The sequence below is a fragment of the Vicia villosa genome, linkage group LG6, assembly GCF_029867415.1.
Source record: "Vicia villosa cultivar HV-30 ecotype Madison, WI linkage group LG6, Vvil1.0, whole genome shotgun sequence".
NCBI lineage: Eukaryota > Viridiplantae > Streptophyta > Magnoliopsida > Fabales > Fabaceae > Vicia > Vicia villosa.
The window spans coordinates 144459187-144475068 of NC_081185.1; the positions used below are offsets into that span (position 1 = coordinate 144459187).

Here is a 15882-nt window from a genome sequence, read left to right on the forward strand (position 1 = left end):
TAAAAATCTTCGCAATGGAGATTATGTTCCGTACGTTTTACCCTCCATCATAGAGATAGCAGAAATAAGATTATTATTCTATATACTCAAGAATTACCACTCTAAATAATTCAAATCCAAATAAATAGCACATGTCATTTTAGTGGCCTTAAAATTAAAAAGAAACGTATAGAGCTTTGTTCAAAAAGGAAACCTTTTGCTCAAACTAACTGATATTACAAAGAACTCTCTTATTCAAGTGTTTGGATAAGTTAAAGAAGTTTACAAACCTAAAAGATCCACTGGCTACAATTTCATCTGCCCAGTAAGACCTTTAAATGAACCATAAAGAGACTGTGATTTTCTAAAACCAAAAATATTATCTATTCTAGCCAAGTGTGGTTCTGAAGCTTCTGATTTGTACTCAGAAGAATGAAGCTTTCCATGAACCCGCACACTTAAAGTCCTCTTTCGAGGAGCACCAACTTTGACATATTCATTAAAGAAATCTATCAATTCTTGAAGAGTCAGCTTCCTTAATTCTTCAATCTGTTCCAAAGCCATACAATAGAATCACTGACCCTTGTCAAACATATGATGATGCTATAGCTAAAAACTCATTATTAACTTGTTATTCTGAGTTTCACTATTTATTTCGAAGTCAAATCCCCCACCTACCTACAAACCCAAACACATAGAGCAAAGACCCTGGGGAAGGGAGAGTTCACAAAAAGAGACTTCAAAATGAGAACTAGAAGTTAGCAGTCATACCTCAAAGTCTCTCCTATCAAATCTCAAAGTACCATCATTAACCTCTCGCCAGAAAAATGTTGATTCTTCCCTTAAATTCTTGTGCTTCTCTAATTTCATATCAATCAAAGCATTTACATTACTCTGCATATAGTCAATTCAGAAGTCAGGTGAATAACTGTTATTCAGAACACAATTAACAACACAGACTATGGTAATGATTATAAAAACTTATGTGGATGTCTCATTACATAAACACTTCTATTAGAGTTTGCATACACTTAAAAATAATTTGACATACTTCAGCTTACTATAACTTTTAAACCATATTATTCATTATTTTCTCTTCTTTTTTATAACTTCAATGTGGTATCAAAGTAGTATCATCCTTGTATCATCCCTATTTTGTTGTTGAGCTCCAAACCCCTAGAACACTAACAACAACGACATTAACAACTATACAACCCAAAAACAATTTTTGTAGATTGCAACCTTGAGGATAAGGTTGTTTTGAGGAGAGTTTGTTAGGATTGGAGTTAAGAAGATAACTAGAAGTTGGATAGTAAGTTGATAAGTATGTTAGTTGATTGTTAAGTGTTGTAATTTTGGTTTTTCTAAGAAAGTCTTTAAATAGTTCTCAATTGGAAGAGGGGAAGATAGCTTTGAAATATTAAATTTAGTGACTAGAGAATGATCTACAGTGAAAGGAGAGTGCTCCTTTGGAGTAGCCTAGAGTGCAAGTTATAACCTTCATTTTATACACTTTGCATTTTCTCTTTCAAACTCTCTACACCAATAATAAACCTTCATTTGTTTGCAATCTTTATTCATTTGAATCTGTTTATACACAGTTGTTCTAGGAATTCTCATGGTCAAAGAAATGACCATAACGGAATTCCTAAATTCTAAGATGTGAACGCATGAGTATGAATTCCTAATTTTAAGTGCATGAAATACACAAATAAACCCATGCTTCAAGTGAAAAGTTAATTCAAAACGCAGACATAAATAGTAACTCTTGCGTATCTGGCCAAAAAATGGGGAAGCATTCAATCATGATTGAAGTGCAACAGGCCTAGAAAACAACTAACTGAAGTATCATTTAAACTATCAATCAAACCTTAAATTCTTCAATTGTCATCTCGTTAAGTTTGGTCTCAAACATCTTGAGAAATGCCTCAACTCTCTCTTGGATGCTTCCAGGAGCCTAAAAAGTGAGTAATATGATTTAGCAACAAGGTTGTAGAATGTAAGTTATAAACTATCTATACTCCAAATAGGTAAATACCTTTACTGTGGACTGAATGATAAACTGTAGTCCACGTACACCACAATCATTCCTAGACAAGTTCAAACCAGAGTTAAAAACAAGTATAATTATATCATGCTGAATATGAATATTAGGGATGCTACAGATGACAGACCTCTGCATGAGCACAGTAATGTACCCCAGCTGCTCAACTGATCGAAGCTGGTGAAAGGTCGGTTGCTTTGCGACAAGAGCAAAAAGCTGAAGTTTGGCATTCAGCTTGAAGTCATCTCGACCAACCTACATATTTATCGAGAGGGTTACAGGTAAGACAGCTTCAAAAAATACAATGAACAATTTGCCCTACCAAATGATAAGGCCAAAAATTAGGAGAACCCCCATTAAATTATTAACAACTTAGATATAAAATAGTTTTTTTTCTTCCAGTAATTCAAATGAACAACTTAGTATTGAAGTTAGAACCCCCATTAAATTATTAACAAGAATATGAACAACTTAATATTGAAGTCAGGCCCCTCGTGAAATTGTTAACAAGACTATGAACAACTTAATATTGAAGTTAGGCCCTCCCATGAAATTGTTAACAAGACTATGAACAACTTAATATTGAAGTTAGGGCCCCATGAAATTGTTAACCAGACTCCATTTCCATGACTAGATTAAAGAATCCAACTGAAGCAATATACTATTGAATATACTGTTGAATAACCAGTATATCTGTTTACAAACTAGGTTTGAGCAATTTACCCAGAGATATTCCATCCAAAACATTAATATTTATAGATTGATAGAAACTATTTTTGTTAACAGAAATAGAAAAATAGTAGAGCTCAGCTCCTTAGTTACACAAACTGAGATATATCCCTCTGCAACTCTGAAAATATAAATTAAATATAGAAATGCGGAAAAAAGAAAGAAAAAAATGGGACAGAATCCTCCCCTCAAGCCATACAACTTGCCTAAACCTTGACCCAAAATATTTTCATGCCCCTGCGTCCCCTCATTCTCTTTATAACCACCTCACCTCATTCCTCATTATTATAAAACCATACTCCACAAATCTCCAATTGCCACCTTTCCATTCATTCTGATATATTCCAGCCCATATTGAGATTTTTTTTTTAATATTTCCCAACATATCCTCTCCCTAATAACTGTGGGTCTAACAGAATTCAGTCTGAGCGGCCAAACATACATTAATAAAAATGAACATCAAACAACTACTATAAACAAACAAGTTTACCTGTATATAGTGCACTAGAGCAGAATTCTCTTCATTGGGATTAAGACATTCTGAAGGGTAAAAGTAATTTATGCCACTTTCAAGCTTAACAACCCTATTTGTCAAATGCTGAGATGGGAATAAAGGTTGGCATAAAGGTTTTGAACACTTGAAAAGAACATCTTCTATGTGCGCAATCATTGCCTCTGCTTCCTGGCTTTCAATGTTTCCTGTATAGGAAATTTCACTCAAACTTAAATAAAAGTATCTAGCCAACTAGTGAGAAAGAGAGAGAGTGAGAGGCCTAAAAACCTGCTATATAGCACTCTAAAAAGGTCCTTGAGAGCATTGCTGGCACAAATTTAGCAAGATCTTCAGCTTGAAGAGCAGGAAGTACTTCTAGCTGTTCTACCCAAGGCCAGGTTTGATCCTGTAGTATCAAAGAACAATAGTACATAGCCTGCTGATAGGGTTGTTGGTACTTGAAATTCTGGTATTCCTTTGTCACTGTTTCCTGATAAAAATGAATGAAAGCAAATAAATAAATTTGGATAAACTAAATATATATAAGACGACGTACTGATATGGATACACCATAATTCATATATTGAACATGAGCTCTTATTCTTTCATTGCCAACATGTGAACAGGTTTGGTCTTATTTTTTTCATACAAATGCTACTACAATATGCAATGCATCTGTCAATTGGATAGAATTATATAGGCTAGGATAAACTGTACGATAGTGAATTTTACCATTTTTTAAAATTATTTCTGTATTATTTATTAGACTTAATTAATTTTTAATCTTGTTTTAACAGATTTATACTGTTAAGTTTTAAAAGAAATGATCTCACAATATATAGGGTTCACAGGCAATTCAACATATATAAATATAGTAATCAAATTACATATAGTGACTAGTGAGTTTACTTTAAACATATCTAATTAGACCATTCATTCCAACCAACAGTTAAGATTTTGCAAATATTCTGTTTGGTAAAAATCCAAACACGCATTATAAGATGTGGTTGACAGGTAAATGTGACAGTTTGGTGGCCATGGTAGTTAAAATCCCTATTTTAATGGTAAAATCCATGGTTTTGCAATTATGCTTGCCCTAAGAGATTAAGAGTATTCGTCAATTGTTGAATCCTATAATCAACTACCTTTGCAACGTTTCTGTGATTTGGCTTATAAGTGAATTTAAATTTATTTAAATATTTGAAGTGTGATTTAAGGTTTTAATTATCTTACTTGTTAGAGCTATGCTTATGAATTTAAATTTACACAAGCAATTCAAGTGATATAAGATTTTCTTTATCTTCCTAATGCTATTCCATGATTTAGAAGTTTACTTCCCCTTCCTGATTTTGCGTAAAATCTCAATTTGAACTACCTTGGTGACCAAAAGGATGAGCAAAATATGTATGAGGGGCCAGGGGGAAATTATGCAATAATTTAAAGTTTGAATTCCATGAGAAAATCCTTGAACAGTACCTTGATAACTGAGAACCTCTCGGTTTTCACTCTGAATGTTGCAATCTCTTCAACAATAGTTTCAAGTAGAATCCTTAATTTGTGATTATAACCAAGGAGATTCACCTGAAAAAAGATGACAATTCTCAATTATGCATTCATTAAAAAACACGAAAAGAGAGACTTAATCTGATTTTATTTACATTTTTATATTATATTCCTACACAAAATTACCATGCACAGCAGCAGAAAAAATAGCAACTAGCAGAATGATTAATTAAGAAACATAAGAGCTGATACATAAACAAAGTCTGAGTTTATTATAATGAATGGAGTCATAAATTTTGTCAACGTTATTCTTTCTTGATATAATAATCAATTTAACCAGGTTACTGTGCTTTCAAATTCATGATTATCAGTATGTCAACAAGTTTAGGTAATCATTTCCTTACCTTACACCCAAAATCTATGAATCAATAACCCTATAGGTAAGTTTTAAATGATGACTTTTGTCTAAATCAATCATAAAAATGTAGATTTAAACTAAATTATAATAAACCCAAATACCTGGAAACCGCCATCTGTATGGCTTATACTATAATACAAACCAGCAACCTGAGCATAATAAGCTGAAAAATAAAATACAGTAAGCACGTATTCAACCTGAATTTAGCAACTGAATAGACACACCAAAGCATAAATCACTTTGAATAAAGCAAAGTAAACTTAAAACCACAACCCACCATTATCATTCAAGTAATCCATCAATAACTGAGTGAAAATGTGCGTCAAAATTTCAGCCTCGGGAGAGTTTCCAGCATATGGGCAATTGAAATTAATCTTAACATAAGCCTTTGGTGTGGAAAATAATGTGTCTGGCTTGTACCATAATGCTGAATAAGATGACCTGCTTAACAAAACTGGAAATTTCACCTGCTTCAAAGTATCAATCATTTAGTCAAGTTAAAACCATGGAGAAAATCATAGGTACGTACATAAGAAAGAAAAATATGCAATACTTTCTCTGGCGCAATTTTAAGAGACAAGTCTGTTGGAATGAATTTGTTAGGAGCTGGAAGATGCACATTTTCATTAGGAGCAGAAAGCACCCACCCCTGCAAATACAAACATACATAGGACCATTAAGTTCTATTCATTCCAGGAAATTTCATTATGCAAGTGGTCATAACAAACCACAAAGTGCAAAAAATAGACGGTTCAAATTAATAATCCAGTCTAAAAATCGAGCACAATTTTCCCTAAAAACGAACCTGAATTGTTGACGCAGTAATTTTTTCAATGGAATATGCAGTTCCATACCATGGTTCTACCTTATCAGTATGTCCTTCAAAACTTTTTGATTCCCAAAAGATTCTGCATATCAGAATGGGTTCGTTTAACTTTTATGAAGACAACGTCATATCATAGGCTCAAAGCCCCACCAATACAAAATAACAAATGGAATAATAATAATAATAAATACTCCAAAAAAAAAAGTTTTTCCATTGGATGAAATAACTCTTTGAGCTTTTAGGAGAGTTGGTCCTTCACATTCTTCATATAGATAAGTTTACAACTTTTGTTTTAGTAGACTTACCGGACATTGTTTGGAGAAAGCTGATCTAGAACCATTTGGATAACACTAGGGCTAAACTTAGAAGGAAGTGATGATCCAACCAACCAATCTTTTGGAGGATAGTACTGTAATAAACAAAAATTTATCAAGAAAATTGTTTCCATAACAAGAACTTCAGGTATACAACATACATTTCCACTGAGAAGTCATTGACATAAATAACAAGGTGGAGTACCTGCATATTTGATGCAATATTAACGACATAATCACTAGGAGGAATTTTATCCTGATAGTGAAACTTAGTCTCACAAACCGCTGAAAGCTTCATGAACAGGTGAAATCACATTAGACTCCATTAAAATCAGACGCACAAACAGAATTAAACAAGAGAAATTGTTAGCAAACTTAATGCAGTTCAGTGGTTGTACAGTGAGCTATAGGCCTACTTTTACATAATTGAACAACAGAAAAAACTCACTATCATCAATCAAGATAGTGATTTCAAGTAGCGTCAACTCAACACTAAAACCATATCAAAATCGTAATGAACTTTTACAACCATTAGTCTCAAGTAATTATTTACGAATTTTTTTAACTTGAAAAGGAAAATCTTAATAATTGAAGAGAAAAAGAAACTCAAGATGATTAAAGAAAAGGTTTGGGTGCCAAAACTGAAAAAAACGTCAAGAAAATATCTCATAAACCATAATTATATATTAGGGTGTATTGGTTATGCATGGCAGAGAACATCGCAAGACAAACTTTTGAGTCATAGCACAATATTTTATACTGTGTTTTGTTAGGAAGACAACAGACTAGACAAAATAAAAAGTATAACATTTTGTCCTGAGTTTTGTTGTGTACCTTTTACATATAACAATAATAATAATAATAATAATAATAATAAGGGGTCTTGCTAACGAGTGAACTCAGACACTCTTTAAGCATACTAAATAAAGAAAATATTTTTTATAAAAGTCATGATTTCAATTTCCAATGCATTGAATGCACACATTTTTAAAAAAACTTACCACTTGAATCACTTAAAAAGTGGCCTTAGGACACTGGTTAGCATTTTCCTAATAATAATAATAGATTTTTTTGGTAAAAGGTGAAGAAGCAGAGCAAGTAGAAAAAGAACAATTGTACAGGATATATTAAACCATAATAGATAGCCTATGGTTATATCCATACCTCTTCAAATATCCATTTGCAAACACCAGACTGTTGTAGAAGTTCAATGTACTTGAACAACAAGCCAACGATATCTTGCATGTGTTCTACAAATCCAAGCCAAAAGTAGCAACGATTTTATTGAATCAATAAACAACAGATTACAGAGCTTGAATTTAGTTGGGGGGGGGGGGGGGGGGGGGGGGGGGGGGGATAAGCATCAATGGTTATACAATGCTTTTCATGAAGTGTGTGCTCCATGCTTAGTAGTTAACATGGTTCAACTTTTTGAAAGAGAAGAGCAATGTGAGGATTGAGGAGGAGAGAGATCTAACCATGGCCAGCATCAGTAAGATCAATCACAACTTTAAAAAAGGAAAAGTCTAAACTCAAATCTGATTCACCCGCAGACAAGCTTGTAGCCCATCCTGCATATAGATTTTATTTTTGAGTAAAATGAGACAACTCAATAACGAAGCTAGAATATGTTCATAAGAATGTATCCAAAAAAAACATTGATCCAGACTGTATGGGATCGATCATATGCATATTTATCGTAATGAATTGAGGGTGTATAAATGGTTCTGATTGATTCCAGGCAGAAAGAGAGCAAATGAGGGAGAGAGAATGTGAGAGGGAGAAATGATTCTTTTTGAAGCACCAACTCAACTATTCAATGCAGGCAATTATATAAGTATAAACCACAAATAAAGTTTCAATTGATAATAATATTATACGAGCTAATAAGTCTACAATCCAAAATTACAAAATTGTCTATTATTCTTTACAACAGCAAAAGATTCTACATTTCAATTTGGTCAATCAAAAGTTCAAATTCATACCTTCAACCATGTAGACTTGTAGAGGGCTTTTGATTATTTTTAATATTTTAAAAAGAAATATGAATTTTCTTTCTAACCTTTATTAAAGCCGAATAATTCCTATAACTCTCTTTCGTCTCTTATTCAACAAATAAGGTCTAAAGTTCCGACTAAAGTGAAGTCTTTCGTTTTGTTGGCAATATTGTTCATTAATACCTAATGAAGTATTAAGGCCCTCTTGAAGCTTGTGTTATTCTTTTACCCCATGATTGAGGTAGCTAGCAATTACACTGATCAACTTCTATGAGGCATTTCGGCAATTTTCACCAAGGGTTGGGTTTGCGTGCAAATTTAAACAACCCCTTTGAAGCTATTCCATAAGATTTTGAAGAATGGAGTATTAAGGCCTCATCATTATGCCATGTTATATGCAGTGTCTTCATGTTTAGGGCAGGAAACAATTGCCAAAAACGTTTCAAGATGTTAAAGCCTCAACTTGTGACAAGCCAATACAATATTTATTACTTATTTCATTTTAGCTATCACTGTTACTACTCAATTCAAAAACAATACTGAGAAGAAAAAAAGGAATTACTGAAAAAGAAAATTAGGAAGGGAAAAATAGGATGCTTGTGTGCTAAGAAATTGCATAACTATAAAAAAAACGAGCGTTCAAAATTATTTCCATAAAACTAATCCTGTTTGTCTTCCTTTAGTATTTCTATTCACATCCATTATGATATCTGTGGTAATAGAGGACTGTGGTGAATGTAGTATTTTGAAATATGGATCTTTTATTACCTAGGATCAGTTTCGAAAGAGGTGACATTTATGAGGAAATTGATAATGAAATATGCAACAGAAATACAGTACCCACCTAATTTTTTCAGAATGTAATATAAAGACCCTTCTCCTTCATGGCCAATAAGATGAGCAAGATACCTGCTTGGCCCTTCCATGTAATGCAGAATTTCAGGGGTCACTGGCCATACAATTCTTAATTTATGACCTTGTTTTATTGGGACAGTCCTGACAACAATCTATAACAGAAAACCAAAATGGAATATGCATTAGAATAAATATTGAAGGATTTGTCTATACTTCATTATTGAGTAACATCTAGAAAACTAATACCTGTAAATGATCTGATTTGCATGGCTGATCAGAGGTGCGAAAATAATCTAGATTGGTGTTTCTAATATCTTGGAACTTTTCTTCAACAAGGTTTTGAGCTTTATCAAGGCTTTCTGAAAACATCCATGCACGATAATTGTATTGTGGGCCTTTAAAACTAGTATGTTAAACAAGTATTTTCTCAACAAAACATCTGTTACCATTTGTATATACAACGAGGTGCATTAGATTAGCAGAGTATTTTTCTTCATGGAATTTGATAAGCTCATTCCTTGTGTCTATTCCCTTTGCTTTTGGTCTAACTTCCAAAGTGTCCCAATTCCCTAACAGAAAAAAATATTTTTTAGAACATTAAGAGTAGTGGTTATGATGTGAGCATTAGAACCAAGAGAGCAATGACAAATATTTCAACTTAGTTTGAAAATATTGAATAAACTATAACAACGTTATGCATACTTAAAGAGTTTCAAGCACTAGTCACCATGGCCATGGCCAGATACATGAAAAATCATAATAACATAAACTCATGCACTCACATATAAAATCAATGTTCATTTAAAGCAGTGTTGTTAATAACGGATCGCGGAAAATATCGGATAGCCAAAAACCCGATATGAGAAATATCGGATATCGTAACGGGCAAATAGCGGAAACCACAAAGGCGATTAAAATAAATAATTATATATAAAATAAAACATGAAAAACATATAAAAGCTACTAACATAAACAATTATTTATGGTGATTGAGGCACTATGACTCCTATTACTCCAATATATAATCACACCAACTAATATTACCTCTTCACATTCACTTCTATTTTCGAGACTACTAAGATTATGTTAATATCCATACAGCTCTCCACTTTATTATTACTTCACCTCTTCACATTTTCACTTGATTTCTTCACATTTGCACTTGATTACTGAGCTCCTCTTCACCTCTTCACAGCCTACTTACTAATTATTACTGCCCACCTATTACTGTCCACCTCTTCACCTCTTCTTAGCCTACTTTTTCCTTCCACCTCTTCACATTCAATTATTTTTTAATATAATTTATTAAAAAATTGATCACAAAAATATAAATTCTGATATGAAATTCAAAACCGGTATACCGGTATACAAAAAACGGCCGATATGTGGATCGTCGCGAAATTGAAACGGGATGTCGGATTTCGTATCGGATAGGCAAATTCCGATATGAAAAAACGGTATATCGGCGATATAACCGATATTTAACAACACTGATTTAAAGACACAAAATGAAAGGCAACATTTCTTTAAAATTATAACAATGCATTATGGAAAAATGAATCACGAACAGAGACAAATTCTAAGAGCTAATGAACACAGACTAGGAATATCAAGGTTAAAATAAACACAAGTCCAAAAAACTACAAAATCTAGCCTTTGACACTCATTGTCATATTTGTAAATCAGCCAAGTATTTTTTTTAAAAGAATTCTTATTAGGATGTGTTTGGGTAGAGTAATATATTAAGAGAGGATATGAATTAACTGTTTTCATATGATATCTAGAACTTGTTGAAATTAACTGAAATCCAAATACTTAAACATGTCTTTATGCTTTAAAATAAGCTTAAATTAATTGTTGGTAAGCTCTTCCAAACTCATCTTAGGAAAAAATATAATATAATATTCCCACTGTCTCATAAAAAGTATCTCATTTGCACTTTTTTGTCTCAAGATGATTTTCCCTGTTAAGAGTCCTACATCGGATAATATATAGTTTGAACATGTACTTATAAGTGGGAGCAATCCTTACCCTACTAGCCGGTTTTATAGGGTTGAATTAGGCTCAACCATATTTTTTAACATGGTATCAGAGCCTTGTTTAAGATTTGATGGACCACCTGCTATCAGGTTTCCGCTATTGAGTCACACACCAATCACCACATTGATGGACCACCTACTCTACTAACTACAATTAATAAGGATATTCTAATAAATGATATTAGTTTTATGATTAAAATCAACACATTGAAACATATTCTTAAGAACCGCACATAGCTCAAATAAGACAATTTTTATAAGATTTGTACAGTAAGGAAAAGCAGAGTTAGTATTAGTTCTTTGATTAACTAAAATAGGAGGGGGGAAATATATGTTGCATCAATGAAAACAAGCATTGAGAGAATGAATAGTAAAAAGTTAAGAGTTTATAAAAGTAAAAGTCAACCACTGACCTGTGCTAAATTTATGATATGGGTGATCTTCAGCAGTGAGATGTTTCTGAAGCTATACAAATAGTAGTAATGTTTCAAAAAAGGAGAGAAAAAGAGAGATCGTAAATATTTCTCCAAAGGCCATAAAACATAACATGCAATGCCAGTAAAGTAGCAAAGTACATATTGAAGAAAAAACAACTACTGAAGGAGGATAAATTAAGAAAACTGGAAATGAAACAAACCAGTCGAACTTCCTTGAACTACAGAAAACACTCAAATCCATTTCAAGCATGTTTTCGCTTGCGTTTCAGTCCCAAACCATGATCTCAAAACTCAAATACGATTCATTAAATATTTGGACACGCCTTTGCTTTATTTTTCAAACGTGGCTTAGGGATGAAATGTGGTTTTCAAAGAAGCAACTCAATCTAGCTTTTACATTCAAGTGGATAATATCCTAACATAAAGGCTTCACTTTAAACCTATTTCTAATTAAGCCAGTTTACAGAATCAAGTTCATTCAAAACTATATTTGTCAAATGCTCTCACCTAACACACACTTTAACAATTAATTATATTAGTTAATCCTATGTTGAGTTGAGAGACAAAATAGGCAATCCATTAACCTTTCCCCAGCTTTCTTAAACACCTGATCCAATGATCCAGCTGGAAGACTAAAAATTCTTTCAATTTCATATCCTTGTAAAAATCCTCAGCCCAAATAATTTTAGGGACACTGGCCTCAAGTTCAAGCATCAGTAATTGACAAACCGATTTCTTCATATTCAACAATGCAGCAGCATGTGAAAACCAAACATCCCATCCACAATTGAAAACAAGGATAATACTCTTTCAAGAAAGTGGATATATAAAGCAATAATATTGGAGAATCCATTTTAAGATTACATCATATTTTAATTGCATAATCACCAATAAACGATATCTAATTGATGCAGCGTGGTTAAAATGAAATAACAAGTGCATGCACACACTTGTCTTGGCTAACTATATCCTGCGTCTGAATGCAATAAATGAGTTGTTCACGTATTTGAAACATAACCGATAGCCATTTAAACCAATCAAATATCTCAGATCAAAATAAAATTGATAAATACAGAAAAGATCTTGAATATTAAAAATACACATATACATCCTAAATAAAATACAGATCACTTGCTCCACAGTAATATTATAGGAAATTATTTTCCATAACAGCACATGCTAATGCTCTTTTCAAACAGCCATATTTACCAAACAATACTTAAAAACCAATGTAAAAGCAATAACAGATACCTGGTTCATTCTCCACCCATCAGATAATAAATTTTTCTGGTTTTCTGTAACAAGCAAATCAAATAATTAACGATAGAAACAAAACTAAAGGCAACAAGTATCCTTGTAAAAAGAAAGAAAAGAAGTAATTTAAAAGATTAGCTAACCAGAGTCAACAGCTTTAATTTCCCTCATGGTGGCATCAGCAGACATCAATGGTTTAGTAAAGAATTGAGAAAATCTGGAAGACAAACCATACCCCAAGTTCACAATTGCTACATCAGAATTTTATTACAAGGAACTAAATACAGATATCAGAAAAATGGGATCTACCTGTCAAGAGCCTCTTCAAAACCATCAGTGTTTACATCAAAAAAATAATTGGTGTTCTCAGAAGATGTAAAAGCATTGGTACTTCCTCCATGCTGTGTGAGGGAGGCAAACCACGTCAATGACCAAACAAAAGTGATGAGCAAAGAAATACAATAATAACTTAAAACTGAAAAATGAAAAATAAATTAAAAAGAAACTATTTCATTTGTAAATTCCATTTGATGATAAGAAAGATAAGACATCACTTAACCTATTCACACTCAAATGGACAGATAGTGGAATAAAATAATAAATATTACATTGGTTTTGTAAAGAGGTTGTTAGGAAATGTGGTTGGGTCTAACTCATCCCTACAAAACCGGCTAGAAGGGTGTGGATTTTCCCCACTTATAAGCACATGTTTAGGCCATATATTTTCCGATGTGGGACTCTTAACAATAACTAATAAGCATTCAATAAGTTATCTCTCACACTGGTGTACATTTGATTCTTCACAAATAAAATCATTTAGTAAACTCTAGTGGGGCAACACGTGATTTTAATAAGAAATATGAATTACTCAATAACTAATAATAAAACAAAAAATATAATGGGGGCAACTACCCCCAATTTGAAGATTGTGTATGTCAATCACTTAAATCTAGTAATTAGTATGCAATTATCCTCAGGAGGTTTCTTTATGGTCCTCAAAGCCACTATTTTAGTGATAAATCTTACTGTATAGTGTAATACTGTTTGCTCGCTTCAGCTTGGGGGATTGAGTTAAAATGTTTCTCTTATCTAGGGAAAATATATCATTATAACTATATTGTTGTTGTTAAAATATGATTTGCTAGTTTTTGAACTATTTTCATATTTTCCAAGTTTCCTAAAAGTAGAGATCCTAAAAATGTTGGGCACACTCAATTGCTCCCAAGTAATTTCATTGGGCAACTCAGAAACCTGGTCTTCCTTTTTCGAGTAATGCTTCCTGGAAATTTTCAACAGTGACTAACATTCTACCCCAAAGTATCAATAAGACCAAGGTACATCCTAACAATTATTCAACTTTTTCATCTTCATAATATTTTCAAAGAATATAATTGAACTGATGAGGTTTATAAAGGAAAAAAAAGGCTAAAAATCTGGCAACCGCCTCCAGAGTGGTAATAAAATCCAATGTACAGTCTACAGACATCTTTCTCTGGAAAAAAAAGGCCGGGAATACAAAAATTACAGTACCTCGCTAATATACTTGGAGTAGCTATCTTCCACAGGGTACTTTTCACTAGCATAAAACAGCATATGCTCTGTAAACAAAAAAAAACACAAACGATTTCAACCATAAAAACAAAACCGAAATAAATAAATATTCAACACCCCACTCTAATGAACTAGTATATCTTAAGCTATAACAATAGTGAAATCCAAGTACTAGAACTTCACTTCTATTTTTCTGCTCCACATTAAATTGCATAAAGGTTTGTCCACAAATCCTAGTCAACTGGCAAAAAGTCAATATTGTTAGGTTGAACATCAACACTGGAGTTCAAACCCTGACTCTCACGGTTGTGTGTGAGAGTTTTTAGTGGATATTAACCACTTCGTCTAACGACCAAAACAAATTAGATATAGGTTTGGATCCTAAAAGTATCAACATGAGCATCACGAGTGGCAAGTGCCTCAATAAATAGCTCCTTTTATTAAAGTCCATATCCAACATCCATTGTTTATTTCTTATCAGTACATGGATTTTGTAGCAGGTTTTACTTTACAGTTCACATTATCACTAATCTTCTATCAATCTTCAAACAACGAATTCTCATCGGATTAAAATCAACACTATCAAAATTCTGAACAATAAAAATAAGTATGAAATGTGAAAAACGATAAACACCTAGGAAATGTGCGAGGCCTTCAAGACCAGCAGGATCAGAGAAGTAACCGACGCCAACGCTCATAGAAGCAGCACACTACAAAACACACCAAAAAAATCGAAATCAGAAAGAGAAAGCATAGATATCATCGTTTCAACACGCGCGATGTAAAGAGTGATTGAATCGAAATGAAAAAAAAATAACGGAGATCGGAGAGAAATTAACCTTATCGGTATCGGGATCGCTGATGAGGAGAGCCTGAAGAGAGTTGCCGAGAACGATCCTTCTGTAATCCCTCTTGTCGATTCGTGCCTTCACAATCTCCGTGTTATCCTTTCCCACCGCCATTGTTCGTCTTCGTGTTCGTTCTCTCGTCTCGTGCACGCAGTGATGTGAGGTGGTTTCTGTTCGTTAGCCTCGAAAGTCGAAGTGAGGAAAAGAGAGGCTTATCTTAATCTAAATTGTGTGGGTTTTTCACTAATTGTTATACTACACTGGCGTGTATGATGCTCATTCTACAGTCTAAGTCTAACTACCGTGTCTTTGGGTTAGAGACTTTAGTTCTAGCGTGTATCTTTCCGCTTTTAGGGATATAATAAAAATTGACTAAATTTTAGGGGTGCCGAATTGGATGGATTGGATGGATATGGATTGGATCCTTAATGGATGGATCAAACTAATCCATTAATCCATTACAATCCATTAAACTCTCTAAATAAAAATCCATCCAATCCATCCATTAACCAATAAAATCCATCCAATTCATCCATTAACAAATTTCTAATGGATGGATATCCATCCATCCAAAAGATAATTAAAAATATTTTAT

The 15882-nt window shown here is 33.1% G+C and overlaps 1 protein-coding gene across 2 annotated transcripts; it reads right to left on the reverse strand.

The window, feature by feature from the left end:
- Positions 1 to 175: 175 nt before the first annotated feature.
- On the reverse strand, positions 176 to 15622 carry LOC131610343 (insulin-degrading enzyme-like 1, peroxisomal). Of its 2 annotated transcripts, none has more exons than XM_058882262.1 (26): positions 15279 to 15622; positions 15074 to 15149; positions 14419 to 14486; positions 13198 to 13289; positions 13032 to 13105; positions 12886 to 12929; positions 11611 to 11662; positions 9605 to 9727; positions 9405 to 9517; positions 9148 to 9310; positions 7785 to 7877; positions 7471 to 7556; positions 6512 to 6598; positions 6298 to 6401; positions 5972 to 6074; positions 5720 to 5815; positions 5444 to 5633; positions 5268 to 5329; positions 4722 to 4826; positions 3534 to 3735; positions 3243 to 3451; positions 2154 to 2278; positions 2018 to 2069; positions 1850 to 1936; positions 751 to 873; positions 176 to 528 (listed from the first exon to the last, which is right to left on the reverse strand). In XM_058882262.1, the coding sequence occupies exons 1-26, from the start codon at positions 15399 to 15401 to the stop codon at positions 286 to 288; spliced, it is 2895 nt and encodes a 964-aa protein (XP_058738245.1). In that variant the 5' UTR covers positions 15402 to 15622; the 3' UTR covers positions 176 to 285. The 2 variants fall into 2 exon arrangements, with proteins under 2 accessions (XP_058738245.1, XP_058738244.1); XM_058882261.1 differs by having other exon boundaries at positions 5444 to 5636.
- Between the last annotated feature and the right edge of the window lie 260 nt (positions 15623 to 15882).

Bases quoted from the DNA above. Each gene is read 5' to 3' on its own strand.
- LOC131610343 (XM_058882261.1), bottom strand. From the start codon at position 15,401: ATGGCGGTGGGAAAGGATAACACGGAGATTGTGAAGGCACGAATCGAC. The intron at 9,518-9,604 runs GTAACAGATGTT...GGATGTTTTCAG, and splicing joins CCTCGTTGTATATACAAATG to AAAGCCTTGATAAAGCTCAA. The intron at 6,075-6,297 runs GTAAGTCTACTA...TCTGATATGCAG, and splicing joins CTTTCTCCAAACAATGTCCG to AATCTTTTGGGAATCAAAAA.